Source organism: Xiphophorus couchianus, chromosome 5 (assembly GCF_001444195.1).
Source record: "Xiphophorus couchianus chromosome 5, X_couchianus-1.0, whole genome shotgun sequence".
In the NCBI taxonomy this organism is placed as follows: domain Eukaryota; kingdom Metazoa; phylum Chordata; class Actinopteri; order Cyprinodontiformes; family Poeciliidae; genus Xiphophorus; species Xiphophorus couchianus.
The window spans coordinates 29,204,382-29,226,499 of NC_040232.1; the positions used below are offsets into that span (position 1 = coordinate 29,204,382).

General features: G+C 39.9%; 1 protein-coding gene and 1 long non-coding RNA gene across 5 annotated transcripts; one reads left to right on the forward strand and one right to left on the reverse strand.

Annotated features, from left to right (window-relative positions):
• Positions 1 to 390: 390 nt before the first annotated feature.
• Positions 391 to 16,858, reverse strand: fgf8b (fibroblast growth factor 8b). Of its 4 annotated transcripts, none has more exons than XM_028018071.1 (5): positions 16,846 to 16,858; positions 5,897 to 8,273; positions 5,186 to 5,366; positions 2,310 to 2,416; positions 391 to 2,143 (listed from the first exon to the last, which is right to left on the reverse strand). In XM_028018071.1, the coding sequence occupies exons 2-5, from the start codon at positions 6,035 to 6,037 to the stop codon at positions 1,847 to 1,849; spliced, it is 726 nt and encodes a 241-aa protein (XP_027873872.1). In that variant the 5' UTR covers positions 6,038 to 8,273; positions 16,846 to 16,858; the 3' UTR covers positions 391 to 1,846. The 4 variants fall into 4 exon arrangements, with proteins under 4 accessions (XP_027873872.1, XP_027873873.1, XP_027873874.1 ...); XM_028018072.1 differs by lacking the exon at positions 16,846 to 16,858 and adding an exon at positions 10,036 to 10,489 and having other exon boundaries at positions 5,897 to 7,821; XM_028018073.1 differs by lacking the exon at positions 16,846 to 16,858 and having other exon boundaries at positions 5,897 to 5,933; positions 6,069 to 8,486.
• LOC114144864 (uncharacterized) lies at positions 13,063 to 19,646 on the forward strand. The gene is made up of 2 exons (XR_003595564.1): positions 13,063 to 15,539; positions 17,702 to 19,646. It is a non-coding gene; the product is annotated as an uncharacterized LOC114144864 (long non-coding RNA).
• The last annotated feature ends 2,472 nt before the right edge of the window (positions 19,647 to 22,118 follow it).

Consider the following 22,118-nt stretch of genomic DNA (forward strand, 5'->3'; position numbering starts at 1 on the left):
AGTTGCCTTGCACTGCCCTTTTGATGAAATAAATATGAAATAAAATTTTTTATCTCTTTCTTTTAAAAGAAAAAAAACAGTGCAATAGAAAAAAAAAAAGACAAATTGGTATTTTTCCCCACTGCATATTAAAGAAGTACAATCAGTTCGACTGAAGATGCTTAAACAGTGGATATAAGAAAAAGCGGTAGTGCTGTTTAAATGGGACAATGGCACTTAAATATAGATTGTCTCAACCTTGTGATTCCTTGCATTTTTCACCGCTTGTCCAAACCCAGAAAGCAAGTGCAAAAAGCAGAGACAAAACCACAGGTCCTCTCTCACCATTGTGCTTTGTCTTCTTCCAGATGGAAAGGACAGGACACAAGAAAACATTTAAACCAGCCAGTCCTGTTGTTTTGGAAATTCTGTTGGGGGACTTTTTTTTATTTATTTTTTTTTATTTGTCAAACCCTGAAGTGACAAAACAGCATTTGATCACATTTCATTAGGGGATGGTCCAGCTTTTCTTTTTTTTTTAAATATTGAGTTGAAGTAAATAGTTACCACACAGAATACTACTTAAATAGGTTATAGTTTGTGGTTGTAAGTAGACAGAAAGTGGAAAAAGTCCATGGTCCTGCAGCAGGAGGCACAAACTTAACAAATTTGACATCCAGCTCATGCTTGATGAGAGAAGCCCAACTCCTCTGTTTAGGGTCTTCCTCTCCCCTGTCATTTGGCCTTTGACGGTCATGCTCAACTGCTTCTGGGAAGAGGGTTTCTTTCTTGCTTCCCTTTCATTCCCGAATGCCTCTTCCCAGCCATTCCCCCTCTTTCAGTTGATGCCACATTTTGCCACACAGGCCCTGGTGCTTCCCCCCCCCCCCCCCCCACCCCTCAGCTTCCTCTCTGCCACCCCTCCCCCTGTGTGACTGGCTTCTTTTTGATAACTGACCCCTCCTCGTGTTATTATTCGAACCCACTATTGTATAACATGCCCTTTTATATGAGGTCCCACAAAGGGCCCATTTGATCAGAGGGTTACGGTGTGCGATCGTGAGAAATGCAACTACATGGTGGTAACCTTTGTTTGAGCCAAAATGGTGGGCTGACCTCATCGCTTTTAATGCATAGCTCAGACCATTCAGGCCCAAGTCTCACTTGCTGAGCACATTGAATTCAGTAGCCTGTCACAGATATTGCCCCTCAGTTATCTAGGTTTTCAGCTTGAAGAAGACGAAGAAAAAAACAAAAAAGCAACAACTTTTTTTTCTTTTTTGGGGGCTTTGAGGAGGCTGGTTGGTATGCTAGCTTCTAGTTTCGAAAACAACCACAAGAGAGCACACAAGCAGCTTACGAAACTCTTTAGTGGTTTTAATATACACTCTACAATAAATATATCCATCCTTTGATGTAATTTACATTTTTACAGTAAAAATATATCCTTATATGTAGAAAAACAAAAACAGGTTACATAATTCTCCGAGAGAGCACGTCGACTGAGAGATGCTGTAACCACAGATAGCTGCCACGTCTAGCTTCACTTTTTAACATTCTTTTTAACGCTGAGCTGGCTAACGTCTAACTCATCATGAGATTTCTTTGTCTTTTTTTTTGAGCTCTCCAGAACGTAAAATGCCCTGATTTAATAGCCAAAGATACGGGGAAATCTTGCTACAGTCTGTAAATAACTAGCGGATTAGATCGTTTACATAAAACCCAGTAACCAAGAAGTACGTAAGAAGTCCAGAAATGAGGCAAATAAAAAAAAAAAAAAAGAAAAAGTGTGTGGGCACTTGAGTTCACACCATGCTTTCTCTTGAAGTGGTTCTTCTGTGTTGTTCCTCTTCAGTGGTTTCTGTCCTCAGCGTCCCCCAGAGCGCTGGTGATGGGAATGTTTAGTCCGCCTGCTGAGAGGCTGCACGGGGACGGGCAGAGGGAGGACGTCGAATGGCCTCCTGTCGCTCAGCAAGTGGCCCCTCGGAAGACGCTTCATGAAGTGGGCTTCCCTCTGGTGCTGCTTGGTCTTCGAGGCCTTCCTCGGGCGGCCCTTGCGCGTGAAGGCCATGTACCAGCCCTCGTACTTGGCGTTCTGCAGGGCTGTGTAGTTGTTTTCCAGGACGATCTCGGTGAAGATGCAGTCCTTGCCTCGTCCTTTTCGCTGGGGGGGAAAAAAGCGGAGAGGTTGAGCTTTTTAGGGAGAGCTGAAACATCATCTTCAACTTCCACAAGTTTTCGCTGGCTGGCTTTATATGTGTCCCAACGACGTATAAGAGCCACAGTAAAAGAAAAGCATTCAACATGTTGCTTCATTAAGACCAAGCCACCTTGCCAATCAGCTTCCCTCTCTTGTTCATGCATATGTAGTATCCCGTCTTCACCCCTTTGATCCGAACGCGACTCCCAAAGGAATCTGTCTCCACTTCCAGCTTAGCTGCACAGACAAAAAACAAGATGACAAGATGAGCGTGATACAAATGAAGCAGATTGTTAAACAATGCTGCTCAGCCCAAGTTGTTAAAACGACATGAATCCCCTCTTTATCTCCCATAATCCAGCAGCCCGCCTTTAACAAGCAGCATCAAGGGCTTCCAAAATAGCATCAAATGACAGTGATTTCACATGGCCTGGCTGATGCCGAGGGCCCGTCAGGCTCTGTGCTCTGTGGGCCAGCTCAGACGGGGATAAAGGACAGTGAGAAATACTGTCACCACAAGCGCGGTGCAGCGGTCTGGGTTTGGGCTGGTTTATGGGAGCGACTCCCACCCGGAGGGTGCAGCCGAAACGAGCAGGGCAGACCTCTCTCTGAGAGCCTGAAGAAGGCTTAAAAAGTACACGAAGGAGAGAAGTGAAGAGAAAGATGCGAACTTTAACCAGTGCTTATGAATTGAGTCATACATTGACTTGCAAGGCAATGAAAATTACCCATAAAGTCGAAGTGGGTAGGAGAGAGCAGCTGGAAGGATGGAGGTGGGAAGATGGGTGGAAGCAGGGCCAGGCCAGGGTTTCTCTTAGACCCTCTGTGGAATTTAATAAGGGATCAACCTGCTGTTAAAATCATGCTTAACCTTGCATAATCTTTTGTACCATTTTCAAATATTTTTTTTTCTCTGAACTAGTTGAGCTGGCAGTCAACTTTGATCCAGACTCAAAAAAAAAAAGTCAAAAAGGAGGGGTCAAGTTTAATTGATCTGATCTTATTGATGAATTGCAGATTAAGACTTGTTGTTTAACAAGTACATCATGCAGGGAACCTGACCTCAGATCAGACACAAGCTTTAAAAATAATTCAGGTACATTAGCAGTGTCACATTTTGTTTTTTTACAATCAGGCTCCCATATGCAGTGCTGTCAAATGACAAACAAATTATTAATAAACTATTAATGAGCATTAATGGTACATTAGTTAATTTCTTTTTAGCGGGATTAAATTTCACCAATGTTTATATTGAGACATCAAATGCTGAGACGTCCTTTAACTCTACTTTCCTGTTGCTTTTCACCATTTCATGATCTACAGTCTCTATTAAATAAGTCTGAGTAGGTTGTTTATAAACACATCCAACTAGCAGTTTGGAAAAAAAAACATTTTAAAACTGTGTGAAATGGTGAAGCAAATTAATTAAATAACTGTTTATGACTGTAATATTAACACACTGGACTAGAAAAGGTAGCCTTATAGCATTTATAAAAGTCTAGCAGTAGTAGAAGTTAAGATGACATGTTTTAGGCTTTGCAATAAAAAAAACAAACAACAAGAAAATACAAAACAGTTTGGTACCGTACATAGGAGAGTCCAGTTAAATACTCCCCTTTGGGCAACATTTGCCTCCTCTCTGGCTCTTGGCTAATGCGCTCCACACGCTTCTTAATGGTTCATGAGCTGTATTCATAATAATTAACAATTTGTTCTGTAATTATTTGTTAACCATCTTAGGTGTGCCCTATAACAGTATCATAAAATGTTGTCCGAAAGCAGTAAAGAAAATTGTCTTAAATACGCAAGTCTGAAAATATGCTCATAACAGAAATAAAGGACACATTTCAATCAATAGGGATTCCTGGATTAAGAACTAAACTGGGAGAGAAAGCGTTTGGGTTTTCAGCAGCTGGTGTGTTTGCATATATTTACTCTTACACTGTGCAAAAGACAGGGCGTCGGCTACTGCTACTTGATTAGAGAATTTGTTCACCCATAACAATTTTTTTTTCTCTTGTGCATAAGCACAAGAGATACCGCCCTGAGCAGTGAGACATATCAACATGAAAAATGGTTGTTTGATCTTTGTATTTAAGCTGCATTGCTGATTTCTTGGCCATGTCTATCTTGCAAAGAGACAGAGATATCTTTGTATAGAAATTAATGAACGAATGAGTAAATGAGAGGATTAAATAAGATGTCTGCAGGGTTAAACTAAACAGTTAAACAGTTTCTTTTACTGTTTAAGCCACCAAGTGAGAAAAAAACACCAAACACAAAGAATGTTTATTGTTTTAAATCACTTCTAAAATAAAATGCCTCATTTTAGAAAATGAAAAGATTTTTCTTTAATCCGCAAATCTAAAATTATTAGGACAATTTTATTTAAAGCATATTAATTGCTTATATGGCTACAGTCATAATTATTTGACATTCATAATGTGTAATGTGAAAATTCAAAAGCTCTTGGGTGCCCCCTGTTGGCCTGGGGGCAAAAAGCAGGAGCTTAGTTCGCTTATGTCTCAGACCTGCTCTACTACCCAAAAAAAACAAAAAAAACCCAACAAAAAACAAAAAGAAAAACTCAGCTGACTTCAAGAACAAATCTTCATTTAAGGATTAACACAGTTTGTCCATAAACAGAGGACTTTCATTCATTCATTTATTGCAACTCTTAATTTGGGCACTATCAGTTTGATGTTTAACAACAGAGTGTAAAAAAAAAAAACCCAACTCAGTTTAAACATTTTTATTGTTTGAAAAAAATGTCTCGCATCATGTTTACTTTGATGTATATTAATGAGTCTTCTTTACGAAGCTGCATTTTTAAAATATATTACCGGAGAGAATATTCACCTTAATTTTTCTGCCCCCGCCCCCTCAAAAAAGAAAAGAAGAAAAAAACATAGCAGTGCGTTATTAAACGAGGATTAATTAGTACAAAGTTGATGTTACGATACACACATGTCTTCTGACTGGTCATTATATAGTGTGTCTTCCTACCGTGCACCGCGCCGTCGTCCCCGTTAGCATTGACCCGCTTGTTGGCCAGGACCTGGACGTGCTTCCCACTGGTTCGGCTGTACAGCTGGTAGGTTCGGGTCAGTCTGCGGCTCATGCGGTCCGACAGCCGGCTCTGTTCGGTGACGTGCTGCTTGAAATTAGGAGGCGACTGCACAGTGTCCTACCGAGAAAATATGAAACATGTGTCATATCACAGAATTATTATTATGCATTTATTTGATCCCGATAGCTGCATCACTCTGCCGTCTAACATTGATTTATGGGTGGCCTGTTTTGGAGACGCGTTCACTCTGATAGGCTGTTTTTTTTTTTTTTTGTTTTTTTTTTACCACCGATGATCTTTCACCTTTTCATGACTTCTTCTTATCCCCCCTCCGCCCCTCCTTGTGCTCTTTTCTTTTTTCGCCCTCATCATTTCAACCGTCCTGCAGCCACATGTGTTTTAACAATTACCTTTTAGGCTGCAGCTTAACATTTTTCAAGATGTTTGAATAGTTGCCAGCAGCCATAGCGCTCATAATAAAATGTTTTCATTGTTACTGCAGCCTGTTGAAGGGAGTTGCTACTTGCCGTTAAGTCATCGGCCAGGTATCTTTTTTTAAGTTTTACTCAAATTAATAACAACTTTATGCAGCATAACTGTTTTTTTTAAATAATAATTATTATTATTGAACTGGAAGTGGGAGTTACCTGTGCGTAAAAGCAAAGCGCCGCGAGCTGGAGAAACCTGCGGCATAAACAGCAAATAAAATAAAAAAAATAAAATATCTGTTTTTGCACCAAAAAACAAACAAACAAACAAACAAACAAAAAAAAGTCAAAGTAAAACATGTTAGAATCTGCCAGCGGCTCCAACACTTACAGATAACCTAACCTCGATGTTCTCAGCCTCATCCTGTAATAGTTCAAATATTGCTTCATGAATACTTCGCTGATTCGGCTTTGGATGCCCTCAGAAATACCATTCCTGTAGATGGATGCCTTCGGTTTAGTTTGAATTAACCTCCTGGTTGCGCACCGAAAGCCAAACCCATGACAATTAAGAGATCCAGAACTGTCAGGAGTTCCGACGCAGGTCCTCTCCGCAGTCAGGAGGGGAACGTCTGGGAGAATTAAAAGGCGCTGCCACGCTAATCCAAAAAGTTAAGTCTTGTGAAGAGCGTCGCTGTCAGCCCAGCTCCTCCATCAAATCCTCATTGACTCATTCAGTTGTTCAAACAATGACGTTTTTGAGCGTAGAAATTAATCCCTCTTTATCGCTCTCGAAGAGTGACGATCGTCAGTTTTACGAACGGATTTCTGCGCGTCATGGAGGAGATGCTTTTTTTTTCCCCCTGAAGAGTGCGGTCATTTGTGAGGAAAGATGATGCGCGCATCTCCTTAAAAAGTGGCAAACAAAGTTGCCTCGGCTGTCAATCTATACGTGCGGATTGTAAAGTCCCTTCGTCCCCAGTCTTCCACCCACACGCGTGTTCCTTCTTTTCTTCTTCTTTTTTTTTGCGGTCGCCTCCAGTCCACATACAGCATCTGTCTCACTCTACATTTAAATGCTTTAACTTGCGGGAAAGTCAATATCCTCGGTGAGAGCAGGCGGAGCGTTCAGACTGGAGCCAAGATGAAACTGAATCCTTGTTAGGACGTTCAAGCCTGCAACGATCTGCGTGCGAATCCTTCAACAATTCACACGGAGGGACTCGTTCATCTGTACAGGTGCATCTCAGTAAAATTGGAATGTAATCAAAAAGTGAATTCATTTCAGTGAGTCAATTTTAGAAAAAGCGAAACTCATAACTGGACTTGTTTCAAGCAGATTTATGTGTTTCAAGTTATTGCCAACCTAAAAAAAAAAGAAGAAAACCCTGAAAACCAAAGTTGTTTTTTAAACAAATTAGAATATTATTAGAATTAAAATATTACATTAGTCAAATAAAAGAAGTATTTTAATCCAAAATCTCCTTCCTAAAAAAAAGATGTCCATGTATTCTACAGTAAACCCCCTCAGTACTTGGCCGGAGGTCTTTTGAGTGGAATTACTGCCTTAATGCAATGTAACATTGCAGCATTGTTGTGCCCTTATAGTGGCCATTCAAGCACAGTGATAGCGCCGTCATCAAAGCAGGTGTTAGTACTTTGGGCAGCGTGAGCAGGTCCTGCAGGAAAATACATTTAGTGTCTCCATAAAGCTGGTCAGAAGAGGAAAGCTTGACGTGTTCTTGGTAGCCGACTGCTCTGCCTTTACCTGATGAAACCCCGTGAACCAAAACCAGCCGATGACATGGCTGCTCAAGTCATCCGCTGGCTTTGGAAGTTTCCCACTGGACCTCGAACGACCTGGATCTTGTGCCTCTAAACTATTTTTCCTTTACACTCTCAAACCTCGATTTAGAAGCAAAATGTGACCGCTTTAGACTGCTGAGCATAAGTCCAGTTCTTTTTCTCTTTAAGATACTTCTGAGTTTATCTTGGGTTCATTAGTTGCTAACCTACAATGAGGCCAATTATAGCTCATGTTATTTTTGTTGCTCAAGTTCTTTTTCTACAACACTTTTTCCTTCCTCTCAACTTTCTATTAATATGCTTGGATGTCTATGAGCTGCCACGTCTTTAGCAATAACCTTTTATGGTTTATCTGCCTTGTGAAGGGTGCTGATGGCTGTCTGCTGGACAAGTCAACAGCCTTTCTTGTCATTGTGTAGGCCGTATCTTGACATGAAAGGAGTTTGGTTCTGCTATGCTACTTTTGCGTTGAATTCCTTTTCTTTTTGGATTTATTTTGCATTTTGGTAGATCCTTGTGTCTACTAATGCTCTGTTTAGATATTGGTGTCGTTCCTTTGTTCATGTTACATCACCTGTGTGTCTTGGTAATGGCCGTTTTGAGCCATCAGCACTTAGTTGCTTGGTTCATGCTTCTCAATGGCTGCAAGACTTTTGTATTAATTCGACTCACCTGATGCTGGTCCCATTAATCACCTTCTTCAGAATAAATACTCCTCTGCTCACTCGTCCCTTGTCCCTTCTACTGCAATGCCGTTCTTTCCCCCAGTGTTGCTGGTTTACTCCTTAATCTTTGGGTTCTTAATTTCAACCATGAAATATTTTAAACATGGCCATAGCATGACTTTTCAGTTTATGTTAATGTTTTTTTTTACCTGAAAAACCAAGTTTCATCTAAAGTGACAAAATGTGAACGGCTGACTTGGATCACTCTGTGTCTGAGGAATCTACTGATTCCACAATTTGAAATAAATGATTGAAATATGTGAAGTTTTCAGCGACATTCGTTCCTATCAGTTGGAGATGCACATGATAGACATGTAATGAGTCTAAGACACTTTCTGCTGTTTCTGCATTTAAAGGCAGGTTAGATAAAAAGACAAATATGTATATATCCAGCCATTATTCCCAATCACATTAATCTCATTCAAGTCCAGAATCGCAGAACACTTTGTTTTCTATCAGCACATGGAAAAATTCCCTGGCATGTTCTTAAGAAAATCTACAGTTACATTAAGTTATTCCCTTACTGCAGGTTAGAGGTTGTTTGAGGGGGGAGGTCTCTCAGGACAGACCCCAACATACTTTTTTTCATCTTACATTATTTAAGTAATACGTATTCCATGTGAACACATGAAGCACCATGGTTTTCACATAACATCTGAAGCCGTTTTTCACATGCTCTCTCGCTCACAAACACCCCTCAACGACTGCTTTAGGCCTCGGGTTTGAGCCTGAAAACCTCGTCCGGGGCCTCAAGTGCTACTTTCACAGCATGGTTTCATCTGATACATCATGCAGTTAAACTGTAATTATTCTTCGTGACAATAGAGGCGCAGGGTTTCCTTTAAGCAGACGATGACCGCTGCATGTTTGCACAACAACGGCCGCTGTAAATAACTGCCTGTCGGTGAGTAATTAATACATTTTATGTACATGGCACCTTACAAAGATGTAAATCACAAAGTTCTTTAATGAAAAAGAGAATAAATATTGAAGTGTAATTTAGAAGACAAAAACCAGTTCAATGATAAATATAATAAAATAGAAATATAAAGTGACATTCAACTAAATTTCAATTTGAATAAAGAGTGTATTCAAGTTAGTGTAAAAAACAAAGGAAAATCATTCAACAGCCGACGTGCTACAGTCTGGAGAGAGTGACCCCTTTGGGTTTTATGTTTTGGACTATGATTAGAGTTTGGTTTGAGGACCTAAGGCCTCTAGCTGGAGTGTGTCTTTGTCTTTGGCAGTTAAGTTAAATGGGAAGGTGCTTCACCTTGCATTCGGAGTCTTGAAAGTTAAGGTCAAGATTCTAACATTAATTGTAAAATGAACCGGTAAGCCAATGTAAAGACATTAAAACAGGAGTGTCATAAGCTCTTCTGCTTCTTCCAGTTAAAGAGTCTCGCTCCGCAGTTCTGGATTAACTGAAGGCAATCAAGGTTGCTTTATGTTGATGTATGTGAAAGTGCAATGCAATAGTCTAGACAAAGGGAAATAAAAAGAATGGATGTTTTCACAACAAACTTATTTGTTAGGAAAGATTTTTTTGAATAGTGCAAACAATTCAGACTAGTAATTTTGTAGCCTACCTATTTTCAGCTAGATTCGCTATTTCTTCTGTGCTCTGTCTGGACTTTCTCCGATTGAAATGGATTTCTCCAGTGAAATTTCAACCGGGCGAATCAGCGAACAGAAATTGTGAATGATGGATGCTGTTTTACAATTGTAGTCCTCCTGTAGTTTTAGCAATGGCAACGGAGGAAGTGAACAAATCCATTTAGTCCGTGTTGGACACACTTCCAAATATTGAAGTGTGTTAGCAATAACCTTTTATGGCTTATCTGCCTTGTGGAGGGTGCTGATGGCTGTCTGCTGGACAAGTCAACAGGCTGTGGCTGTTATTGTTAATTCAATAACAGCCACAGCCTGTGGCAGCTCATGTGGCTCAGCACTTCTTGCTTCACAGAGGATGGTTGCTTACAGTGCAGGCAATTTCTGGTAAGCTTTACAGTGTTGAATTGGTGCATTACCTATGTCACGGCCAAACATTAACCATTGGGTAAAATGTAAAACTTTAACAGAGTCCACACCTCCAGGAAGCAGTCGTTTTTCCAACCCTTAAGGCTTTGGACATGGAGCTGGTTTCTACCAGGCTAGTAATTTTGAGAAATTGTCTGGTAAAAACATGAACATTTCTTAAGTTTGACTAAATGGCAGAAGTCAAATGACCAATGTGTTGCCTGAGTAGAGGTACATCTGTATATTCAATACACCTAAATATCATCTGCATAAAAGTGACATGAAATAATAATTAAAAAATCAAAAGTACAGTAATAAAATGAGTCAAAAATAAAAATATGTGCCACATATCAGATCAACACTCTCATTCTGTCATACACTTTGAAATAACACTTTTAGCTTACTGTTACACTGAAATAGTTTCACATCAACAACCTGGTCATTTTCTGCGCCCACTTTTGTACCCGGTCTTAAGGAGTAAAGAGGAATATTGCATGCAACACTTCCTTAAGGTCCTCTGATTTTTTTCCTAAACAGACAAGTTACATAACAAGTACAAAAAATGAATATTGGGAAAACACTTTTACTCTGATATCAGTGAAAAGTTGAATACAGTTATTGGTGCACAATTCAAAATCCAAGAAATAATTCACCGAACACACAAAAAAGGCATAATTTCTGCTAACTATCCAAGATGTGATGACACCAAACATTTCTAGCAACATAAGTGTCACAATATGCTTTTTTTTCTTAATCAAGGCAAAAATATTACAGCAGAGATCTACAGACGCCAAGCCTTAAATGCGATTATTGTCCCTTTGACTCCGATTTGTAAAGCTTTATAAACGCAGGCTCTCACCCTCCATGTGTGAACATGATGGGAAACTGCTGCACAGAGAGGCAGTATAAGAGTAAATTACATTACATATATAATTATGAGAGTTTGTTCAACATCTTAGCTGTAAATCAGTCATTTTGGCCCATGCTGGAGACTTAAAGGGTGAAAATGGACTGGCTTATTAGTTCCAGCGGGACACTGCAACAAGTGAATTCGCCATATGGAACAGTTCAGCACTTTGTTTTAATCCTGTTTGAAGCAACAATTAAAATATCTTGAAATAAATTCCACGTGAATGCCATTAAACTTCAAAAGTGCACACTTATCTGACTAAAAACAAATTATGCAAAGAAATTAGTCAAAAGAAACCTGGAAGCTTTAGATTAATCATCTCTTCAGAAACTGCTGTTGCAGCTTCATATTAAATGATTCAGACAGAATTTTCTGTTTTAGGGTTAGACCAACTGAGACTTGAGATAATATGACATTTATTGTTTTCTTAGCTGCATATTAAGTCAGACTATTTTATATGCCTGTGTAGGCTGCGCAAATTCTGCTTAACACTTAGCAGGTGTGACTATTCTTTAACGAATGAAAACTCCTGGTGCCTTTTGCTGACTTAAATCATTTCTCAGAACGTTTTTAAAAGTACTTATAAATATTCTGATAACTATTGTTATTTCAATTCCCAGACTTTGAATACACTGGCAGGAGCCCACACATTTAGGTCAAGTGTAGAGAAAATCCTGAACAGATTTTAAAATTCAGACGGTCATGATGATGTGATGTTGAGTTCAGATAGTGAATCTACATCATAGTTGGAATAAGGTTGACTCTTAATCGGCCATCTTTGCCCCTAACATGCTCTTATACACCCAATCTTTTTTGACCAGTCAACTTCAAAACAAACTATGACAGGTCTTAAAAACAGGTCTTAAAAACAGCTGCACTCTTCTGTGTTATTTCTATGGAAAGATTTAAAGTCAGGGATTTTCAATGTCAGCAAGGTGTTTAGAAATTAAATCAGCTGTAAAGTTTATAGAAGCTTCAAGAAAGGAAACTGTATTATCTGCAGAGGTATGTCATCGTTTAGGCAGTCTGGCACCAACAGGGTCGGTCTTTCGTGGAACATGCAGAATTTAAAAATGTTGGCATTTAGGAATCTCGAGACTGCAAAGCTGTGCGACACCTACTGCTCACTCTCCAGCATAAACATTGTGAGTGTCATCTTTTGTTCCATCCATCCCTCCATTTTCTGTTCACCCTTGTCCCTAATGGGGTCGGGAGGGTTGCCGGTGCCTATCTCCAGCCACGTTCCGGGCGAGAGGCGGGGTACGCCCTGGACAGGTCGCCAGTCTGTCGCAGGGCAACACAGAGACATACAGGACAAACAACCATGCACACACACACTCACACCTAGAGAGAATTTAGAGAGACAGTCATGTTTTTGGACTGTGGGAGGAAGCCAGAGTACCCAGAGAGAACCCATGCATGCACAGGGAGAACATGCAAACTCCATGCAGAAAGACCCCGGCCGGGAATCGAACCCAGGACCTTCTTGCTGCAAGGCAACAGTGCTACCAACTGCGCCACTGTGCAGCCTCTTTTGTTCCTAAATTGATAATTAATTATTGTTTAAAGTGAATAATTTAACATTTTTTACACCTTCAAAATGCTGAAGCATTTTTCTCCAATGTTCTGACAAGATGTGTTCAAATATGTGATGATATGGTGCACATCTAGGTTTTGAGGAGTGAAAATCAGTTTCTTGTAAAAGAGTAAATAACATATTGGAATTTTTAGTTGGTTTTTATCTGTACAGATTCCTACATCTAATAACTTGGTGATTTTGTTTTTGCTTTAGTAGATTTACAGTAAAGAGAGAGAGAGAGAGAGACAGCTCTCTACATTGTTTTGTGTATACAATTAAATTAGTTAATTTCTTCAAAAATACAACATATGTAAATATATTTGAAATGTAAATAACTATACACAAATTGAAATCAGAATTGACTAAATTCAGTATCGTCAGAGAATTACAAAATTGAAGACTGGCCAAAAACATTTCCAATCAGTCCATTTCCAGGTTAGATTGTCTCGAATAAGTCATTTAGCTGAAAAGAAGACAGGAACAGCTCTAGGTCAAATATTTAATCATCCTGGGAACAAAGAAGCAACTTTATTGGACTAGTTTTAAATATGCTTCACAAATACCAAATTAGAAAAGATGTAACATATTGGATAAAACAGGCTCCATTTCACACTTTTTTTTTAAACATGTGGATGATTGTAAGCTTTCATGTTGAGATGTACCATAATCAGGTGACAAAAACAGAAACTGATGAAGTTGGTTTTATTTTCCATATCGGTGCCCTTCTTATTTTACAAAGGGATTAAAAGTACAGTAAAGTGGATTTGTTTGGAGAGCATTTAAATGACCTTTCATAAACTTTTCTTCACTTTATCCTACTCTACCTTAGTGAGATCCTGTTAATCAGCACTGACTTGACGCTAACAGGCTCTGACCCACATTAACACCTCAGTTTTTAAAACCAGCCTGGAAACATTTGGTCCTGCTCTGCACGCCCTGCAAATCCTCTGTTCAGCAGTCATCAACAACAGCCACTCATAATTTAGAAAAGCTTCAGTCTCTGCAAACGCAAGAGCGGCCTGTCAGGAAAGTTTAGTTAAAATTCTCCAGACTGAACATGAAAGGTTGCTGCTGAAACCTGATCAAAAGCTATCATTTTTTCCCCCTCTTTGCTTTGTTACATACCTAACTGTCGGCTGCCTGGATCCTCCAGTGAGAAGCTTTTTGGCCGCTTCAAGAGAAGAGTTGAAACAGGACCAAGCTTTGCCCCAGATTTTTTTTTCTTTTCTATTAGCCTCCTAGTTTATCTCATTTGAATCCTAATTTGTTCATAAAGTCTTACATTGACTATCATTGAACACAAAACGTCCCAGAGAAGACCACAGGTATTAGTTTCCCAGGTCAATGGAAATGGTGAATAAAAGTAAAAGAAAATCAGCAAATAGTAAGTATGGGTGTGCTAGGCTGGGAGGAAAATGTGTGATGGTGTAATTCACTCAGTGTCCTCTGCTAGTCCTTCTTTTTGCCCAAACCTCAATGGCTTTTGAGAAGAAAATCTCTCCAACCACCTGTTGTAATTATGCGCTGCTGCTTTGTTGCAACAACCTGAACCACATAATGGGCCTCAAACCACATCACCTCGACAGCAATTTACCTTGAGCTGGCCCGGGAGTGTGCTGGCTCACATCCAGTGCGTCACAGAAAGTCACAGTTTGTTTCTTGCGCAGGAGGAAGTGGAAGACGGCTGCACCGATGAGCCTGAAACATTTCAGGTCTTTGATATAATGTTCACCCAATTTTAAAACTTTGCCTCACTGTCATATCTAACAGACAAACAGACAAAATTTTTAGTCCAATGCATTTTCATAGCTGGGTTGGGAATTGTAAGTAGTTGTCAATATTTTATGACCTACAGTACATATAATATTTTCATTTTAGGAGAACAGCTGAAGATTGCAAGATTGTTAATCTCATTTTATTTGCGCATCTTTCATGCCCAAAAGTAATTTATCGCCACAGCATGTAAATTTAAACCCTTTAAACATCTGTATACATTAGACAGTTATAAAAAGTAAGTTTCAATCTTTTAAAATAATGTTGTAACCACGGCATTCACAGTGATGCAGAAGTAAGCACTGCCATCTTGGATTAGGTCTGGAATCCCTGCCTGGTGTGTTGGACAAAGAGTTTGCATTTTCTTCCCATTAATCAGATTACTCTGGGTAATCTGGCTTTCTCCACAGTACACCAACATGACTGTAAGGGTATCTTTGTACTCTAATATTGGCCTTTGGTATGGGGAATAGACTGTGTGGCTTATCCACTTCCTCTCACCCAAGGACTGGTGGAGAAAGGCACCATCCACTACCCTGTAAGGATAAGCAGAAACAGACAATGGATGGATGCTTTGTTTATTAAAAAATGAATAGGTATAATTCTATTGCGTTTGTTCCGCAACCGGTGGGTTGCCAGTTCGATCCACTCTCTGTCCACCTATGTTGTTGTGTCCATCGGCAAGACACTTCACCCGTCTTGTCTCCTGGTGGTGGTCAGACTGCCACAAGGCGCTTGTGGCTACTGTCCAAAAGCTTGCCACCATCAGTGTGTGAATGTGTGAGTGAAGGCGTGAATGACAGAATGTAAAGCGCCATTTACAATTTTCCAGTTTGATGCTTCCATCATCACTGGTATCGATGAATGGGTACTTTGGTAGTTAAGACAACTTTTGCCAATGTCCTGCAAGACTTGATCTTATCTGCAGTAGAGATCTTGACTACGGACCGTTCATACTCCATGTCCCCAAACTCTCTTGAGGTGATTAAAAAGCTTCTTGGTAGCAAGGCCCTGATGGTGGATGAGATTCACCTGGAGTTCCTTAAGGGGGTATGTCAAGAAAATCCGAGCTCATCCCACTTCCCCATGCTGGAGATTTTAGTTTAACAGTAATAATAAATAAAGTTATCTTTAAAATGAATCACTCAAGTGACATCAAGGCCCAGCAGTAGACTTAAGTGTCAATAAAGTTAGTTTAACAGTAATAATAAATAAAGTTATCTTTAAAATGAATCACTCAAGTGACATCAAGGCCCAACAGTAGACTTAAGTGTCAATAAAATAAATCTAGTTGTGTGTGTTGTTTTTGTCTCATGCAAACTTTGCTTTAATTCTACTTTTTTCTATCTAATCATAAGAAATCATAGTCAGTCAGAGAGAGTCATTAAACAGGAAAAGCAGGTTTCCTGGAAAAAGAGGAAGTTTCCAGCCTGCAGATTTATAAAAATAGCTGAGACTATTCCTTAGTTTAAAGGTAAAGTTTTAAAAAATTAAATCTAAACATTTTGAGTAATTTGATAAGATTCAAAGTAAAATACTTATATTAATATTGGTTTACTTGTAATAATACTTACACTTATATTTGTGAGAACACCTACAAGAAAAACAAGTAACTGTAACTTTAGTAGTAAATAATTAGAATCATGTATTATTCTTGGTTTCTTTTCAGAAAACATCTGTAATAACTCACATTAAGATCATAATAAGAGTAACTAATAAGTTATGGTTATAAAATCATAAATGAATGCTAAATCAGAGAAGCTAAAGAAAATAAATGTGATATAAGTTATGGTTATAAAATTATAAATGAATGCTAAATCAGAGAAGCTAAAGAAAATAAATGTGATATAAATGTGATTTTGACATTGAACTTGAAATGGTGTAAAAGGTTATAAAACTGCAATTAAACATCACTGATATGTTGGAGGTAGATGGTAGGTGAAAGGTGACAGGAAGGGAAAAAGGGGAACTAACAGGAGAGCAGAGATGATCAGCACCTTATATGGAAACAGGAGGTTGAGCAGCCCTGAGACATTGGCACAGATATCATGACATGATGTCTCTTAAGACAGTGACGGATATGAGATCATCTGTCTAAGCAGACAGATGAACCCTATATAAGGTGGGTGCAAAAGAGGAACCGTTCGTTGGATCCTCCGGGCAGCTTCGAGCCAAGATCGAGATGGACAAAGAACTCTGCAGCTGAAGAAGAGCCGGGGCCACGGAGCCGGAGACTGTCCTGCACATGGAGACCAACCCGTCAGGCCCACAATCTGTGGCTTCGAATCGCACTTCTCTCATCGGCTGGGTTCTGACCCCAAAGACAAAGATGAAGACAAAGACAAGGAAGAAGAACTGGTGCCTTTTTTCCTGCCAGCACCAAGTCCTGTGTGACCTCAGCATCCATGCGGAGAGGAGGCTCATCAGACCTGCGGAGATCCTGGCCTTCGCCGATCAACATCTTCCTCCTGCTGCCACACCTTCTTCGTCGTCGTGCCAGGTCTGGGGTTCGAGGCGCCAAACTCCGTCCGTCTCTCTCAAAGGTTCCCTTTTTTAGTTCTCAGTATCAGCAGTAGGGAAAGATAGACTAGATGATTGATTTTACTTATTTGATTATTTCTGCTACTGAATTAAGCTGTACTGACCCTTGCAAAAATGCCTTACTAATAAAATATTTAGCATAAAGAAAATCTAAAAGATGTTGTGGACATTCAGTTAATGAGTCACCTTAAAGTTCTTTGATGGTTGTAAAATAGCTATGATGTTTGATTCTGGAGAGGAAGAGGTAGAAAATGTTTTTAGGTTGCTGGTAGCCCATATTTAAAACCTCATCCTTGGGACTCGCCCGAGTTACTAAAACCTACCTGGTTCAATAACAAATGCAAGTTGTAAAATAGAGAACGAGCGACCGTTAACAGGTGGGCTCTGTGAAACTAGTTGGCTGTAGGCTGCTCAGTCTGGCTAATTCACAGGGGGAAGAAGGGTGGGACACCTGGATGTAGGCCGTCAGATAACCAGGCGAATCGTTTCTCGAAACCAGCTTAAACAGAGTTTACTTCAGTTCTGGACAGGGTAAATCCCAGCAGATTTAGGAAACTCAACGGACCCGTTAGACGGAGAGCTGGTAGCACATCTCCCCTCTCAGAAGAGGAAGTACGAGAGTGAGAGAGTAGAGACAGAAAGGAGGGGGGGGGGGTGTTGCGCAACAACAGGTAGTTATCCTGGATTGGCAGATCTGGGTGGTGGTTGAGTGTTTTCCAATTGCAGCAGGATCACACTCCTAAGACACCCAGGTATGGTCTCGAAATACCACTTGCCACATGCCACGAAATACATCTTGCATTAATTAGTACCATGCACTTTTCACTGATTGATCAGTGTTGTTGTTGGTATAAAGTAGGTATGCCTTGAATTAGTCACTAGCCACAAGGCTAACACACAAACAGACAAGATGAATCATCATGACTCAGACTTTCAACCATGTCTCTCATCAGCCTAACATATTCTGTAGATTGGGGAGAAACTCGGAGTACCCAGAGAGAACCCACGTCAGGACGCTTCTGGTCAAGACTGGAACACAGAGACTTCTTGTTGCATCCCATGCATCCCGCATTAGTAAATCTCTGTTAGAATCATCAACACCAGAAAAGTTCAGGCAGAATTCTGACTGATTTTTATGACTGAATTGGGTTTTTGGTCAGTTCCCATGCACGAATATTGAGTATGCCTATTGGGCACCGTAAAGTATCCATGAGAAAAAGAAATAGTTAGTCCTTCAATGAAATTAGCCCAAAAAGAAATTGGATTTCATTTACTCAAAACCAAGTTTTGCATTAAAATTTTGCCCTCAAAATAACATTTTTGGGAGGAGAAAGTAACTGTTTTTGTGATATACCATAGAAGTGAGGCTATATAAATGTGGGAAGGTGGAGAGGTTAGACATCACCTGGAGCGCTCCAGTCGCACACAGTGGTGGTTAGCGAAGACTGTGTGTGGGTGGTGTCGCTCTGCCGGAGCCTGAGAAAATTGTAGCAGTGAGAAATGCTGGAAAATCCAGCATTCAAGCTACATCTGAAGTACCTATTCGTGTTTGAGTGGAGATCTTGAATAAGTCTCTAACTGGATGAAATGACTGTCTGGGAATGACCTCGGTGTGTAGAAGTGATTAAGGGACGCAGTTTTGCATAACGACTTTGAGCGCGGTGTTCCCAGTGACATTAAAGAAGTCCTGCTGAAGTTCTTTACCAGTTGTTGAGCACACTGACACTGTTTTTCAGTTTTTGCTGCTGTTTTATGTGTTCCAGCAATAACAACATTATACACTCAGACTTATGGAACTTAAAAATATAAGTAATTTAGCTGGAAAACCAAAAAGCCCTGCAGTGGCTTCTCCATCAACATCTGGATGGAAAGAAGTATGTGTGTGAGAGAGCAGTTGTATGCAGTAAAACAAAGCTGCAACAGAAAGCTTGTCATTAGCTCAGTCTGAACCATTTTGGATGTTTTCTGCTGAATTTAAACCCTTACCCACCCGCTTCAGCGTGACTTGCTCTTGTAAACACATAGAAAGTAGCATTGAAAATGCTCTAACAAAGTCAATAAGAGCAGACATTGTTAACGTCGTGGGGTTGGTGCCCAACATCAGGTAACCTCTTCATAGTTCCTCACCTGTCTCTTCGTTCTTACAAATCGTCGCCATGATGCTCTTTTTCTGTCACTTTGGTCAAACTCTGCATTTTCAAGTTTATCTTCATTTTTCTGCTCATTCTAGTGTAATCCTTCCCCCCACTCTTTCTGTCTTTCTGCCTTTTTTTTTAATTTCATGCGTTAGGCAGTGGACAGCCAGAGCAATGGCTTTACCAGACCTACCTGTAGGGCTGCTTAAGGCGGCTCTTTCATCTGGGCTCTGGAGAAAGAAGCCCCTGGCCCTAAAACAGCTGTGTGGAGCTGGGAGTGAGAGGACTGTGAAAAAAGGCAGAAAAGAAAGAAGGGAAATTCAGTGGTCTTCTGGGAATCCTGCCTCCGTATACCTCTTTGCTCCTTTTTTCCCCTTCTTTGTCTTTAAGTCCACCTTTCTCCGCCTCCTTCTTTCTTAATTTATATGTTATCATCACTGACCAACAACAGATTTGATTAAACTATTTTAAGCCATTTTGATTCTGTCTCCTGAGTTCAATCTGTCCTTCGGGCATATGAGCTTATTCTTCAGGTATATGCTTCTGGTATTATTTGTCTCTCTCTGATCAAGCTTATTTTACTTAAAACCAAGACAAAAAACCCAACATAATGTGCCATTTTATTAATATTAACACACAAAGGTAATCTGGAATACAGTGAATTTTAATGAGGGGGGTAAAAGAAATGTGAAAACAGGTCCATATATTGCAGATTTATTTGTTTAACAGTATTACTAGAAATACTTAAGTACCACATGTAATTTTGGGGTACTTAAGCCCAAAATTATCCATGCATCTAATTGGATTAAGATTTGAATTTACTGTCATTAAGTCAAGAATCTGGTCACTCAAAAGATGACAAAAGCAGTGTAAAAACAGTGCCAGTTTAACAATTACTAATAAAATATCCGTTTGTATGTCAAAAATGATCATCCCTAAGAAAATATTCATAGATCATCACAGCAATCAAAGCCTTCTCACAATTTCTGATCGGATTTTTGTTTATTTATCAGAAATAATTTTGATGAATTATGTCTGACACTGAGTTTTCTTGCCAACTGTGCTTAATTGTATGAGCAGACATTTTGAACCGACAGAGAACGCACAAAAAATAAAAACTGACGTACAGAATTTTCTTACCTGATTAACTTTATGCTCACAAACAACTCACACAGTTGCCGTGGGTGTCGGACTACTGACATCCTTTTTGAGGTAGCAGTTCTGCGGGTTGCAAGAACTGTATTGAGTCCCGCTCTATTGGTAAAAGTAACCAACTATGAAATGAAATCCAAATGGATTTAATAACTGCATCTATTGACCAACATTTTGCTTGAGTATTTAGGAAAGAACGTTTCTTCCTATCTGACTAAATGTGGCAGAAAGGCTCTAATTTCTCCTATTCTTTGACAAGAGTCCTCACCTAGGAGTATAAGAATGTAAACCTAATGTTGCACAATAATACTAAGACTTTGTATGAAATATATACTTTCAATTGTAACATTAAAAAGGTAAGAGCAACTCAAAAAAATGAGGAATAATGAAAAAAGTGAACTAACTTCTGTATACTCTCTGTACATACTAACACACTAAATTGTAATAAGATTTTATTTTCCTGACTACTTCAATGTATTTTTTGTATGAAGGGTAATAAATCAGTTAGCGGTATATGTCATATAGAATGTAATAGCAATTCTGAGAAATTGCTTAACAGTCATGTAAAATCTATCAAAAATCCTCCATGAAAAGGTTTTAAAACAGCGCGATTCCAACTCATTGCTATTAGAAGAGTTAGATCGAACAATCTCCTTTTTGTCCAGAGTCTTAGAGGCCACTTAAAAATGGAGAATTTAATAGTAAGTCAGCACTTTGGGATTTATTTTTGAATATTCCTACAGCGCTGGTTCTTCTTGCAGTTTAAAGCATTCTTTAGAGGATGTACAAAACTGATCCGTAAACTGCGTCTTTCTTTTTTTTCCGTCCATTTTTATCTTTCTTCCCCAAGAGAATCGGCAGACAGAAAGAGACTGCCAGACTTCAAAATCTCGAAGAACAGAGTAAGATGAAAAGATGAGAGATGTGGGAGGGAGGGCGACTCGACTGGCTTGGTATGGCAGGTAACAGAGCGAGGAAACAGAAAGAAAAAAAAAGGCCGCTTTGAGGAACAGACGAAGAAGAAAGTCAGCAGAGGACGTGGCTGGTGTTGAGTGCTGTTGTGTTTGTTTAGTTCTCTTCAAAGGTAAGCCTAATTATTTTACCATGCTGGGCCTGCAGGGACTTCAGGATTCATGGCCTCCTTTCAGCTCCTATCTCCTCCGACTGAGTACTTAACCCTTCGTCTCCCACCGGCACTGAAAGGGCCGGTCAAGAAGCAATGTCATGTTCAGAGGAGCATAAGGACTATTAACTAAATACTTTGACTTTAAGAGCTGGATTTTATTCATTTGGAAATGTTTACTTGATCTTTGCACATATAATGCTGTGAAAAAGTATTTGCACCTTACACATTTTTTCTGTTTTCGATTTTTATCACACTGTTTCAGATCAGGGCTGCACAGTGGCGCAGTTGGTAGCACTGTTGCCTTGCAGCAAGAAGGTCCTGGGTTCGATTCCCGGCCGGGGTCTTTCTGCATGGAGTTTGCATGTTCTCCCTGTGCATGCGTGGGTTCTCTCCGGGTACTCCGGCTTCCTCCCACAGTCCAAAAACATGACTGTTAGGTTAATTGGTCTATCTAAATTCTCCCTAGGGGTGTTTGTGTGTGAATGGTTGTTTGTCCTGTATGTCTTTGTGTTGCCCTGCGACAGACTGGCGACCTGTCCAGGGTGTACCCCGCCTCCCGCCTGGAACGTAGCTGGAGATAGGCACCAGCAACCCTCCCGACCCCATTAGGGACAAGGGTGCACAGAAAATGGATGGATGGATGGATGTTTCAGATCATTTAGCAAAGATAACTAG